General features: G+C 43.1%; 1 protein-coding gene across 1 annotated transcript in view; it reads right to left on the minus strand.

Moving 5' to 3' along the window:
• The window catches only part of hps4 (HPS4 biogenesis of lysosomal organelles complex 3 subunit 2), a 77,052-nt gene extending 73,543 nt beyond the window's left edge, over window positions 1-3,509 (minus strand). The window contains exon 1 of the mRNA XM_072247596.1: window positions 2,963-3,509. Coding sequence (XP_072103697.1) covers window positions 2,963-3,003 — 41 coding nt within the window. The 5' untranslated portion in view covers window positions 3,004-3,509. The remainder of the gene's footprint in view (window positions 1-2,962) is intronic.
• Window positions 3,510-15,007: the final 11,498 nt, after the last annotated feature.

Genomic DNA, 15,007 nt, shown 5'->3' on the forward strand with positions numbered 1-15,007 from the left:
GAATTGTAGAGTTTGACAAGATATGGGCGCTAAAGTGAGAGGACTTTGTGTGGATATCATCCAATATTGGAAGTCTGGAGCAGTCACAAAAAGGACTCTGGTTAACTGGGCCACCAATTAATTGGGCCAGCTGCTTATTTGGGACAACTGTTAATGAGAAACTAATTGAGAAAATAACCAGGATTACTTCCATCTATTTGGGACATTATGTTGCTTAACAGGGACAGGGGATTTTTGCCGAACAGTTTCTAATTAGCATCAGTCACATGAACTTGTGTGGCCATGGGACACCACACCATGCTTAGAGTGATCAATTTTTAAGTAGCGTATTTTTAAGTTATGTGTGCTGGCGTTCAAAAAATAGGCAAGCAATAAGAAGCAAGACAATTCAGAACTGTTTTGCTCACTGTGGTTTCAAGCGTTCAAGTATTCAAGCCAGGAATGGCCGGGGGTGAAAATGAAAGAATCTCACTACTTCAGCAAGTCAGGAACTACAAAGAATTCGAAAGTATTGACAATCATCTTGAGCGTTGCAATGATAGTGAAGATTTGGAGGATGCAATTGTCAAAAACATTGTTGAAGATAGAATATTATCTGCACCCTAAGTGTCTGCGCTGATTTTGTCCACTTACAGTCAGTCAAAAGAACACAGTAGCGATGAATTCTTCTGTTGATAATAATTAGGAATTAAGTTTTATAATATTGTAGCAGTATTGGTAATGTTCTAATTGTTCTGTATTTCATTTAAATTCATTTGTTACTCAGTTTGCCTTTCTTATACAATTCGAACTATTTCCATGAAACATTGACTAACTGGGCAGCTGCTTAATTGGGCCAAAATGTACTGGTCCCAATGTGACCCAATTAACCAGTTTCCACCATGTAGAATAAAGGAAACTCTGATACATTATTGAAGTGGCCTCCTATTCATATGGAACTTTAGATCTCTGAAGACTTAAGAGTAAAGGAAGAAAACAAGGCCATTAGATATAAAAAGCAGAATTAGGCCATTCAGCCCATTGAGTCTGCTCTGCCATTCAATTATTGCTGATTTGTTAACTCCATTCACCTGCCTTTTCCCCATAACCATTAACACCTTTTCCAATCAAAAACTTATCATTCCCTGCCTTAAATGTACCCAATGACTAAGCCTCCAAAACCCTATGAAGCAAGGAATTCCGCATATCCACCATCCTCCAGCTAAAGAGATTCCCCTTCTCCAACTCTGTTTTATTCTTAGGTCGTGCCCTCAGATCTTCCACATTCACTTTGTTAACATCCACTTTGTCCACTCTATCCAGATCACTCTAAACTATTGTTAACATTCACTCCATCCACTCTATCCCGATCACTCTAAACCACTGTTAACATTCACTCCATCCACCCTGTCCCGATCACTTCTAACATTGTTAACATTTACTCCATTCACTCTATCCTGATCACTCTAAACCACAGTTAACATTCATTCCATCCACTGTATCTCAATCACTCTAAACCACTCCAGACCACTCTCAACTACAGACCACTCTCAACTACTATTAACATTCACTCCATCCACTCTATCCCGATCACTCTAAACCACTGTTAACATTCACTCCATCCACTCTGTCCCGATCACTCTAAACCACTGTTAACATTCACTCCATCCACTCTATCCCGATCACTCTAAACCACTGTTGACATTCACTACATCCACTCTGTCCCGATCACTCTAAACCACTGTTGACATTCACTCCATCCACTGTATCTCAATCACTCTAAACCACTGTTAACAATCACTCTGTCTACTCTATCCACATCACTCTTAAGCACTGTTGACATTCACTGCATCCACTCTATCCAGATCACTCTGAACCACTGTTAATATCTACTCTATGTCCACTCTATCCAAGTCACTCAATTATGTTTTACTGCTTGCAAAACCTTGGACAACTGATGCTGTGGTCTAAATTGTAGCAGCTTTGCACCAAAGTTGATGTTTTCAAAGTGCAGTGTTTGCATTGATGGTCACATGAAGACATCAGGAAGGGCAAGGGGATTTTTTCCAGATACTCTTCTCTAGGTCCATCCAGTGCAAAGAATTAGCTCTCAGTTTAGCAAGGTATTGATTTGCACATCCTTATCCCGGTTTTCAAATCTCTCAAAGTTCAACGTGAATTATCAAAGTACGTATTTGTCTGCAAATACCACCCTGAGATTCATTTTCTTGCAGGCATTCACAGTAAATACAAAGAAATATAATAGAATCAATGAAAAACTGCACACAAAGATGGACAAGGTGTGAATGATGACAAACTGTGCAAATGCAAAACAACAAATAAAAGTAGTAAATAGTTTTAAGAACATGAGTTTTGTCCCTGAAAGTGAGTCCACAGATTGTGGAAACAGCTTGGTGTTGAGGTGAGTGAAGTTTTCCATACTGGTTCTGAGCCTAATGTTTGAAGGGTAATAACTGTGGTTGAACCTGGTGTTGTGGAACTTGGGTTCTACAGTGGGGGCTAAATGTATCATGGAGTCAAAGATAAAGGCGGCACAGAACCAGACCCTTCAGCCCAACTCTTTACTACTGTCGACCTTTAGCTAGTCCCATCTGCCTGCAGCCTCCAAACCTTTCCTGCCATGTTCCTGTCTTTTAAATGTTGCTTTATCTGCCCCAACAACTTTTTCTAGCACCTCCACTCCACAGCCATTGCAAGGCTGATTTACAGCCTCTTTTCATTCCAGATGTTCAATGCCGTCCCAACGAAGGGTATTCATTTACCCGCACCCTAGGATTCCCCTTCCTCCCGCACACTTCTTAGAACACGCCATAAAATAAACTAAAATACTGGCCAGTTTGTTGTTTGTATTTGTCAAAAATACTACATTACCTGGTTTGCACGGTGAGATGTTTCTATTCACTGCCGAATAACCACGAATGACTTTGCAGACCAACACACTAACTAACACGTTAACACTTACCATGCTGTAGTTTTCTGTTCTATTGGAATCGCGGTGGCCATTTACTGTCACCAACAGGTCCCCCGGAAAATGAAAGAGTAAAAACACTGGACCCAGTGAGAATATCAGTAAAGAGAGACGCTGACTGGCGTGTAGTCTCTCCTAGCCGACTGCATCTTCAGGAGAGTTTAACCTAGTTCGGCTCGATCTCCAAGAGCGACTCTGTCAAAAGAAAACTTCCTGTTTTCGTAGCTGGGACTAGAGATTCTCCTCTCTCTTTCCACGCCCCCGCCACTCCTCCCACATGAGGGCATTGGTTTTAGAGCTTCGTTGATCTGTGGTGCAACGGAAGGCAGTTAGGCTTTTCCAACCTAACTCAATTAGTCTCCATGGAGATTCCCCGATTTGCCCTTTGATCATTCTGTGCACTTCCAAACATCTGACAAAATTCGCACTTCCTCACAAGTTAAAGGTAAATAGGCCTCACATCAACGCACCGCAGATTTATAAACTGAAAATCCTTTAAGCAGAGTAAATCACGTGTTTCACATCTCCCATCAACCCTGCTAGTTGCTAAGACCACAGGCGGTCTGAAAAGTTTCATACCGGGAACTATGTCTGTTGTGACTTTCAGTTTTAAATAGGATCAGACTCACGTTTTATATCCCGGCATATGTCGTGAAATTTGTTATCTTTGCGACAGCAGTACATTGCAATACATAAAATAAAAATTCATGAATTACAGTGTGTGTATATATATAGTTAAATTAAATAAGTAAACAAAAACAGAATTTAAAAAGTAATGAGGTGATGCTCATGGGTTCAATGTCCATTCAGAAATCTGATGGCAGAGGGGAAGAAGCTGTTCCTGAATCACTGAGTGTGTGCCTTCAGGAGAATAACTGAGTGTGTACCTCATCCCTGAAGGTAGCAATGAGAACAGGCATTTCCTGGGTGATGGCGGGGTGGGAGGGGGTCCTTAATGATGGACGCCGCATTTTTGAGGGATCACTCTTAAAAAGATGTTCTGGATACTACAGAGGCTAATGCCCTTGATGGAGCTGACTGATTTTACATCTCTCTGCAACTTACTTCGATCCTATGCAGTAGCTCCCTCCCCCATACCAGACGATAATACAGCCAGTCAGAATGCTGTCCACAGTACATCTGTAGAAATTTGCAAGTGTCTTTGGCGACATACCAAATCTCTTCAAACTCAAATGAAATATAGCAGTTGTCGTGCCTTATTTGTAGCTGCGTCAATATGTTGGGTCCAGGTTAGATCCTTAGAGAAATTGACACTAGGAGCTTGAAACTGTTCACTCTTTCCACTCAGTCCTCCATGAGGACTGCTGTGTGTTCACTCATCTTACCCTTCCTGAAGTCCACAATTAGTTCTTTGGTCTTAATGACATTGAGTGCCAGGTTGTTGCTGCGACACCACTCAACCAGCTGGTATATCTTGCTCCTTTACACCCCCTCGTCACCATCTGAAATTCTGTATCGTCATGATAACATTTGAGCTGTGCATATCCACATAGTCATGGGTGTAGCGAGAGTAGAGCAGTGGGCTAATCACACATCCCTGAGGTGTGCCAGTGTTGATCGTCAGCGAGGTGGGGATATTATTTTCAATCCACACAGATTGCGGTCTGCCAACTAGGAAGTCAAGGGATCTTGTTTAAGATTGCACATGAAAGTTTATCAGAAGTGAGCATTTGAAAACAGAACTTGTCTAGTTAAAAAAGAGACTGATCTCTGCAATTAAAACTATTAAAGCAACTTACAGTAATAGAGCATGCGAATACAGTACAGCCTTGAGCCCTATTCATCCTGGCTGGCCAGCTTGCCCAGACCCTTCCAACCTTTACCTGTCTATGTAGCCGTCCAAACGTCTTTTGAATGTTTTGTGGGAAACTTGACTCTATGTTATTAATGGAATCTTCCATTGTGCAAACTAGGTGTAATATTTGCAGTATAGTTTTAAGTGATTAGATTTCCCCCAAATGGGATATCTAGATCCTGGGAGCACTGTCTTAAAATAAGAAGCAGGTCATTCAGGACTGAGATGAGAAGAAATTTCTTCACCTACAGAGTAGTGAATCTTTAATATTCTCTGCCCAAAACAGGTTGTAAAATTTCAGCCACTGATTATATTCAAGACAGAATCCAGATTTTAGACATTAAAGGTATCAAGGGATATGTGTTTGGTGCAGTGAGGTGGTCCTGGGATAATCTTTTGAACAGCAAAGTACACGCAAGGGGCAGAATTACCTGCTGGGAAACAAAGAGGAAGTAACTAACAAAGAGGAAGAAGTACTAGCTGGCTGTTTATGTTCATAGCAACACACACAAAATGCTGGAGGAACTCAGCAGGTCAGGCAGCATCTATGGAAAGGAATGAACAGTTCATTTCATGCCAAGACCCTTCATTAGGACTCATTGTGTTTGTGTGTAGTTGATATTTATAGTGTTATTTTAATATGTAGGCACTCTATCAGACTCAGAGCCATTAATGAAATGCTGCTATATGTACAAAATCACAGCAGCTTCCCACAAGAAATGAACAGATAATCTCCTTTAGTGACACAAGTTTGAGGAACTCTATTGACCAGGATATACTGCTTCCCTCATCTTTGTGAAAAGGCCATGGATGCAGATGGTTCAGGCTTTGCAATTACCTGAACCTTCAGAGTCCACTTGGATGCTTAGAGGCACATTGGCAGAAGTGTCAGCCTAAATTCTATGCTCCAATTTCTTAAGATGAATTGAGCCCGTAACACGCTGCCTTCAAGGTAAAAAGAGATAAAGATTAGCTTCATTGATACATACAGTGAAATGCTTCATTTGTGTCATTGTTTGTATTTGCTGGGGGAAGCCCACAAGAGTCGCTGTGCTTCTGGTGCCAACATAGCATGCCCACAACGTGGGGCGCCATGGCTGCATGGTGCCTCGTGCAATACTATTCCAGCTAGTGGTGTCAGATTTTGGAGCTCTGTTCCAACGCTATCAGTAAGGAATCTGTACATTCTCCCCGTGACCACACCAGTTTCCTCTGGGTGCTCCAGTTACCTCCCACAGCCCAAAAACATACCAGTTAGTAGGTTAATTAGTCATTGTAAATTGTCTTGTGATTAGGCTAGTGTTAAATAGGTGGGTTGCTGGGCAATGCAGCTGGTTGGGCCGGAGGGGCCTGTTTTGCGCTCTCTCTCTCTCTCTCTCTCTCTAAATAAATAAACTCACTAACTCTAACCCATACATCATTTTGGAATGTGGGAGGACATGGGGAGAACATACCAACTCCTTTCAGACAGGAGCAGGAATTGGGATGACATTCTGTGCCACACAATTCAGTATTTATATTTCAAATTTGCCTCATGCAACACCTTTACCTGATATCTGCCTGCCTTTCCTTGCAGCTCTGGTTCATACTTCTTCACAGAGGAATTATTCCACCTGACATAGCACAGGTTATCGAGATCCAGTTTACATCACCATGCTGTGGGACAGGAGATTTGGATTGCTTTCTCTGCTGCAGAGGATAAGGGAAGACCTGATAGAAGTTAATAAAATTATGAGAGACATAGATAGGGTACATAGTCAAAATACAGTAATGGGACATCAAGCAAACTGCACAAAGTACCCCAAAGGTGGCCTGGCCTCAACTGGGCTACAATACAACTTTGACGCACTGCAGTATGCCTACTGCTAAAGCAGGTCTATGGCAGATGCCATCTCCCTGACCCAACATATTGTGTATGCAATATTTCAGTAATATTTGAGTAATCTTTTTAGCATATTGTTTGATTAAGCATTCTCTGTTTAAATAATTCATTACAGGTTATATGTATAAATACATGAATTGCATTCATCATCACACTATCATGTGACACGCAAACACACAAAATGCTGGGGGGACTCAGCAGGTCAGGCAGCATCCCTGGAAAAAAGTACATTCGATGTTTCGGGCCGAGACCCTTCAACAGGACTATATGATACATGCGCATCTTGCTTAAGGTAAACACAAAGTTAGACACACTGTCTTCCTTTGAATTAGTTAATGTTTTGAAATTAGAAAACATAGCGGTGGTGATGAGGTACTTTAAAAACAACCCGAGACTGCTACTGACCCGTCGAAGCGCAGTGGAATGTTAGAGCTAAAAAAATGATGTAGTGAGGAGCGGCGAGAAAAGAAGCTGAGCAGCGTGTACTCTTTGGAAGGGAAGACACAATCGAGCATTAAAGAAAATGGCAGAAAGCAGAAGAAATCACCGGTTCATAAACAGTGAGTACTGGTGATAATAATCATAAATAAAAACAGAAATGGTTGACTACATTGGAAAGATTGACAAGTTTGATTACACAATAGATAATTGGATTTTATAGGCTGAGCAAATTGAACAGTATTTTGAAGCAAATGAAATAGCCAATGAGAAACAATTACCAATTTTGTTGAGTGCATTAGGTTTAAAGGTATACAATTTGCTTTGAAGTTTAACTGCTCCAACCAAACCACCTGAAATGAGCTTTGCTGATATTGTGAAAGTATTGGTTCAATGGTTCAACTTAATATCAGAAAATGTATTCAGTATACAACCTGAAATTCTTACTCTTCGCAGACATCCACAAACAGAAAAAATACCCCAAAGAATGAATGAGAGAAAAATGTTCAAACCCCAAGATCCTCCCTCCCCTCCCCTCATTTGCTCCAATAAAACCATCAATCCCCACTACCCACCATGCAAGCAATAGCAGGCCTCCAGAGAGACCGTGATCTAGAGTTCATCAAAAACTACTGTCCATCCCAACACTTCAATATCTTAGACAGGCTCTCTCTATCTCACTAGCGATGGAGAGAAGGATATTGCTCCTGCAAGAATGAGAGGGGAGACCAACAGCTCGCTGTTTTGATGTTACAATCTACTGTATCTCTCGTCCTGAGTTCCTCTACTCAAAGACCAACAGACTCTCACTCACCATCGAGAGAGAGAGAGAGAGATTGCTTGAGTGCAGGGAACACACATAAAAGTTGCTGGTGAACGCAGCAGGCCAGGCAGCATCTCTAGGAAGAGGTTCAGTCGACATTTCAGGCCGAGATCCTTCGTCAGGACGAACTGAAAGAAGAGCTAATAAGAGATTTGAAAGTGGGGGGGGGGAGATCCAAAATGATAGGAGAAGACAGGAGGGGGAGGAATGGAGCCAAGAGCTGGACAGGTGATTGGCAAAAGGGATATGAGAGGATCATGGGATGGGAGGCCTAGGGAGAAAGACAAGGGGAAGGGGGGAACCCCAGAGGATGGCAAGGAGTATAGTGAGAGGGACAGAGGGAGGTAATAAATAAATAACGGATGGGGTACGAGGGGGAGGTGGGGCATTAACGGAAGTTAGAAAAGTCAATGTTCATACCATCAGGTTGGAGGCTACCCAGACGGAATATAAGGTGTTGTTCCTCCAACCTGAGTGTGGCTTTATCTTGACAGTAGAGGAGGCCATGGATAGACATATCAGAATGGGAATGGGACGTGGAATTGAAATGTGTGGCCACTGGGAGATCCTGCTTTCTCTGGTGGGCAGAGCGAAGGGTCTCGCCCGAAACGTTGACTGTACCTCTTCCTAGAGATGCTGCCTGGCCTGCTGCATTCACCAGCAACTTTTATGTGTGTTGCTTGAAATTCCAGTATCTGCAGATTTCCTCGTGCTTGAGTGCAGGGGCCTTCTTTCGACAGCACCCTGCTCTCTCGATGTTTCAATCTCCCTCAATGATTCAGTCGGCAACATCGGCGAGGAACTGGGTCGCACCTCAAAGGCGCGCATCTTCCACCCGTACCTGGAGATATCAAAACACCAGGCAGCATGGCGAGTCCAAAAGCAAGAACCCACTGTCCATGAAGAATCATGGCTTAAGCTATAGTTGTAGATCACAGACTCCGACAGGACCCAGACACCTTGAAAGGAAAAAAGAGACACAAGGAAAGAAGGTGACCTGGAAGAAGTTGCCTAGGTCTGCAGAAACCTCTGGTGCCATTATGCTGCTACAGTTCAAACCTAGCAATTCTTGATTGCAGAACGTTTTAGGTTTCATAAGCAGAATCAAAAAGAAGAGGAGCCCATTTCAGTATATGCTGCTGAATTGAAGAGATTGTCTGAGCATTGTCAGTTTGGTAATTGTCTTAATAATGCACAGACAGATCATTTAGTTTGTGGAATATTACAAAAAAGCATTAACATGGCTCCTAATTAAAGCATGCCTCACATTTAAAAGAACAGTTGAAATTGCTGTTTCAATGGAAACTATAGACAGAGACCTAAATGATTTGCAGTCAGGAATGAAAGTGTGCGTGAAAAAAATTGCAATGTCCAAACAGAAACCATCCTGGCTGAACGAATTATGTTACTGTTGTAGCAAGGGCTCACATACACCAGACCAATGTAGGATTAAGGGCGAAACTTGCAGAAAATGCAACACATACAAAAGGAAGACTCAAATAAATGGACTGCACAGAGAAGAGAAAAAGATAGAAAGTCAAGTTGCAGTTTCAAAAAGGGCACTAATCTGCATGCTGTTGATGAAAAATCTGACAATGATGAGAGTGATGCAAGACTGTGTAGCCTTAAGAGTTACAATGTGAAAACTAGCAATATGGCTTATACCACAAGTGAACAGCAAATTAATTAAAATGGAATTAGACACTGGTTTGACTGTTTCAGTCATTCCACAGAATGAATTTGGGAGGCATTTCAAAGGCGCTGAACTAAAGCCTGTAGATAACGAACTAAGAAGTTATACTGGAGAAAATACAACTCCCATGGGAATGGCATTTGTAACAGTGAAAGCCAACAACCGACAAGCCACATTGAGCCTGTATGTGATAAAAAAAGGAGGGCCAGCATGGTGGGGATCTGATTGGCTGAGACAACTGTAACTTGATTGGAGATCCATCCATCATTTGCATGCCACATCCTCTGCAATGAAGCCATCCAAAAATGAATTAAGAAAGGTAGTGGATGATGCCATGACTGTTTCCATGCTGAACACGATGAAACATGGCTCAACAAAGGACAAACAGGTGTGCCTCTGGTTGGAAGGTACATTCGACCAAGGAAGGACAATGCTGCTTAGAGGAATTGTGAAAGAGATGAAAGCACTGGTCTGACTGCAACAGTTTTTGCAGGTAACATACCTGAGAAAGTTTCTGATATGTTAATCAGGTAATTACTTGCACAAACAAGAAAATCTGCAGATGCTGGAGATAGAAAGTAACACAAACAAATGCTGCAGGGACTCAGCAGGCCAGGCAGCATCTATGGAAAACAGTAAACAGTTGACGTTTCAGGCTGTGATCCTTCATCAGGACTGGCAAGGTAAGAGTAAGAAGTCAGGGTAAGAAGGTGGGAGGAGGGGAGGAAGAAGTACGAGGAGTCAGGTGATAGGTAATACAGGGAGAGGGGGAGAGGGTGAAGTAAAGAGCTGGGAAGCTGATTCGTGAACAAGATAAAGACATTGAAGAGGGAGAATCTGATAGGAGAGGACAGAAGGTCATGGAAGAAAGGGAAGGAGGAGGAGCACCAGAGAGAGGCGATGGGCAGGTAAGGAGATAAAGTGAGAGGGGAAAGCAGGAATGGGGAATGGTGAGGGGGTGGCATTACCAAAAGTTCGAGAAATCAATGTTTATGCCATGTGGCTGGAGGCTACCCAGATGGAGTATGAGGTGTTGCTCCTCCAAGCTGAGTGTGGCCTCATCGCAGCAGTAGAGGAGGCAATGGACTAACATGTCGGAATGGGAATGGAAAGTAGAATTGAAATGGAAAGTAGAATTGAAATCAGGAAGATCCTGATTTTTCTGGCGGACGGAGCGTAAATGCTTGGCGAAGTGGTTGCCCAATCTATGTCAGGTCTCACTGAGAAACAGGCCACACCAGGAGCACAGATACACTAAATGATCCCAATGGACTCGCAGGTGAGGTGTCACCTCTCCAGGAAGGACTGTTTGGGGTCCTGAATGGTAGTGAGAGAAGAGATGTAGGTGTAGGTGTGGCACTTGTTCTGCTTGCAAGGTTAACTACCAGGAGAGAGATTAGTGAGGAGGAACGTGTGGACAAGGGAGTCATGTAGGGAGTGATCCCTGTTGAAAGCGGAAAGTGAGGGAGGGAAAGATGTGCTTGGTGGCCATTGGAGATGGCGGAGGTTCTGGAGAATTATGTGCTGGACGCAAAGGCTGATGAGGTGGTAGGGGAGGACGAGAGGAACCCTATCTCTGGTGTGGCGGCAGGAGGGTGGGGTGAGGGCAGATGAGCATGAAATGGAAGAAACGTGGGTGAGGGCAGTGTTGATGGTGGAGGAGGGAAAGCCCCTTTTTTTGCAGATCTCATTGGTACTGGATTGAAAAGCCTCATCCTGAGAGCAGATGCAGCAGAGACTGAGGAACTGAGAAAAGGTGATGGCAATTTTACAGTGTCAGGGTGGGAAGATGTATAATCCAGGTAGCAGTTGTACAAAGCCTTGGTGAGACCACACCTGGAGTATTGTGTGCAGTTTTGGTCCCCTAATCTGAGGAAAGACATCCTTGCCATAGAGGGAGTACAAAGAAGGTTCACCAGATTGATTCCTGGGATGGCAGGACTTTCATATGAAGAAAGACTGGATGAACTGGGCTTGTACTCGTTGGAATTTAGAAGATTGAGGGGGGATCTGATTGAAACGTATAAAATCCTAAAGGGATTGGACAGGCTAGATGCAGGAAGATTGTTCCCGATGTTGGGGAAGTCCAGAACGAGGGGTCACAGTTTGAGGATAAAGGGGAAGCCTTTTAGGACCGAGATTAGGAAAAACTTCTTCACACAGAGAGTGGTGAATCTGTGGAATTCTCTGCCACAAGAAACAGTTGAGGCCAGTTCACTGGCTATATTTAAGAGGGAGTTAGATATGGCCCTTGTGGCTACGGGGATCAGGGGGTATGGAGGGAAGGCTGGGGGGGGGGTTCTGAGTTGGATGATCAGCCATGATCATAATAAATGGCGGTGCAGGCTCGAAGGGCCGAATGGCCTACTCCTGCACCTATTTTCTATGTTTTCTATGTTTCTATATCCGCAGATAAGCTATCTCCAGAGATAGAGACAGAGAGATTGAGAAAGGGGTGGGAGGGGTGGGAAATGGACCAGGTAAATTAGTAAGAGAATACTCCAGTGAACTAAATGGACCTTCCCAAGATCAAGATGTACAAGCGAGAAGAAAAAAAGAAAGGTGGCTACTACTATCAGAGACACTTCCTGCAGTCTCAAAGCCAACTCCTGCAACCATAATGGAGGAGGCCACAGAATGTGAAATTGTTTCACAGCCACGTCTCACCTACCAAGCAGAGTGATCCCCCTTGTCAAGAAAGACATTATCCCATGAGATTAAGAAATTCCACACAGCAATTAAATTTTTAGGTCTGAATGGGACAATTTAAAATTTACTATGCTTTGGATGTCTGTATAGATTATAAGACCATAAGACATAGGAGCAGATTTAGGTCATTTGGCCCATCGAGTCTGCTCCGCCATTTCATCATGACTGATCCTTTTCTCCCCTCACTCGCTAGCCTTCTCTCCGTAACCTTTGCTGCCATGTCCAATCAAGAACCTATCAAGCTCTGCCTTAAATTCGCCCAACGACCTGGCCTCCATAGGTGCCTGTGGTAATAAATTCCACAAATTCACCACCTTCTGGCTAAAGATATTTCTCTGTTTAAATGGACACCCCTCTATCCTGAGGCTGTGTTTTCTTGTCCTAGACTCTCCCACCATGGGAAACATCCTTTCCAGATCTACTCTGTCTAGGGCTTTTAACATTCGAAAGGTTTCAATGAGATTCCCCCCTCATCCTTCTAAATTCCAGTGAGTACAGACCCACAGCCATCAAACGCTTCTTGTATGGTAATTGTCGTACAGTAGTTGTATTATATAGTATACTGTGTCTATAGTTGAGATGCATTCTCTAATGAGTTAAGCAGGGAGGAGTGTTATGTATTTCATATTTGGATAATCTTTAAAATAGATTTGATTGTTTTCTTATTAGTTTAAAGAATTCATTGCAGGTTATATTTATAAATATGTGAATTACATAGGTCATCACAAAGTTAAACTCACATTTCAGACTCCGTGTCTTCCTTTGAATTAATATTTTTAAGTTACAAAACATAACACAACAGACATCCCTGGAGCATCTGGACAATACAAAACCTATGTTGGACTATTGTTTGGTGGCTACTGCTCTTTCTTCAGTAGTATAATTTCAACAAATTCATCTCCCAACTGCCTGACCTGGGGCTTGCAGCCTCCATTTGGAATTGGATCGTTGACTTCCTGACAAACAGAACAGACCAAATCAGTAAGGTTAGGCATCCTCCAGCATGATTTTCCTCGATAGTGATGCACCACAAGGCTGTGACATTAGCCCCCTAAACACTTGGACTGCATGGCCACATTCCACTCTAACTCCATCTACGAGTTCAAAGTAGATTTATTATTAAAATACATATACATCATTTTCTTGCTGGCATTCACATTCATGGGAAATGCAGACAGCACGATAGCATCAATGAAAAAAACACAAAACAAAGACAAAAAACTGTGCAAATACAAAAATAAATAAGCAATAAATATTGAGCGCATTAGATATAGAGTCCTTAAAAATTGGTCTGGAGGTTGTGGAATCAGTTCAGTGTTGAGCTGAGTGAAGTTTTCCTCTCTGGTTCAAGGGCCCAATAGTTGTTCCTGGATAGCAGTAACTGTTCCTGAACCTGGTGCTGTGGGACTTGAAGCTCCTGTACCTCCTTCCTGATGGAGGCAGTGAGAAGATATCATGGCCTGGTTGGTGGGGCTCCTTGATGAATGTTGCTTTGTTGTGACAGTGCACCATGTAAACGTGCTCAGTTGTGGGGAGGACTTTACCTGGGATGCACTGGGCTATATCCACAATGTTTTGTATTTCAGACATCCCACCCTGCAAAAACTCATTTCAGGGAGGTAGCACCATCATTTTGCGGGAGACTCCTGGAACTGCCGGGAGAGGTGGGATGCCTGCAATAGAGTAGCTCCTTAGCAGCCAGCCAGCTAGTTTAAATAACGTTAACTATGCTAATGAACAAATGACACCTGTTAAACTCACCTCAACATGTCTTTTACTATCTTAACCCACCATGGGCAATAGAAAAGTCACTGTTGCTAACAGTGCAGCGAGCAACAGTGTCATTATTTTTGACCCCTACTAGGCAGGGGTACACTTTAGTGTAGTCTGGGGTGACGTACGTTTTATATTTTCTTTTTTTTGGAACACTCTGCCACTCTGAATTTGTTTTGGAACTTTCTCGCTCTTGCTCTTGCTCTCGTTCTCTATCACACGCATGCGTGCACTCTCTCACTCGTGGTTGCTCTCACTCACGCTCGCTTTCTCGCTCTTGCTCTCGCTCTCTCTCTCTTGTGGTCGCTCTCACTCACGCTCGCTCTCTCGCTCTTGCTCTCCCTCTCTCTCTCTCTTGTGGTCGCTCTCACTCACGCTCGCTCTCTCGCACTTGCTTTCTTGCTCTTGCGCTCGCTCTCAAAAAAATCAATTTCTGGGACATTGTATATAATTTGTGGGCATTAGGGAGCCACTATTAATTTGCGAGAGACTCCCGGAACTTCCGGGAGAGGTGGGATGTCTGGTAGTTTGAAGACCTTTCTACAAGGTAAGGCCCAGTCATTCTCTCTTCTCCTCTCCTACTGGGCAGAAATACGAAAGCACATTCCACCAGGCTCAAGGACAGCTTTTATCCTGTTGTTGTAAGGTTATTGAACAATTCTCAAATACGATACAATTGACTCTTGACAAACAAATGAAAATCTACAGATGCTGGAAATCCAAGCAACACACACAAAATGCTGGAGGAATTCAGCAGGCCAGGCAGTATCTATGGAAAAAAGTACAGTCAATGTTTCAGGCTGAAAACCTTCGGCGAAGGGTTTCGGCCTGAAATGTCAACTGGATTTTTTTTCCATAGTTGCTGCCTAGCCTGCTGAGTTCCTCCAGCATTTTGTGTGTGTTGC

The sequence above is a fragment of the Mobula birostris genome, chromosome 31 (assembly GCF_030028105.1).
Source record: "Mobula birostris isolate sMobBir1 chromosome 31, sMobBir1.hap1, whole genome shotgun sequence".
NCBI classification, from domain to species: domain Eukaryota; kingdom Metazoa; phylum Chordata; class Chondrichthyes; order Myliobatiformes; family Myliobatidae; genus Mobula; species Mobula birostris.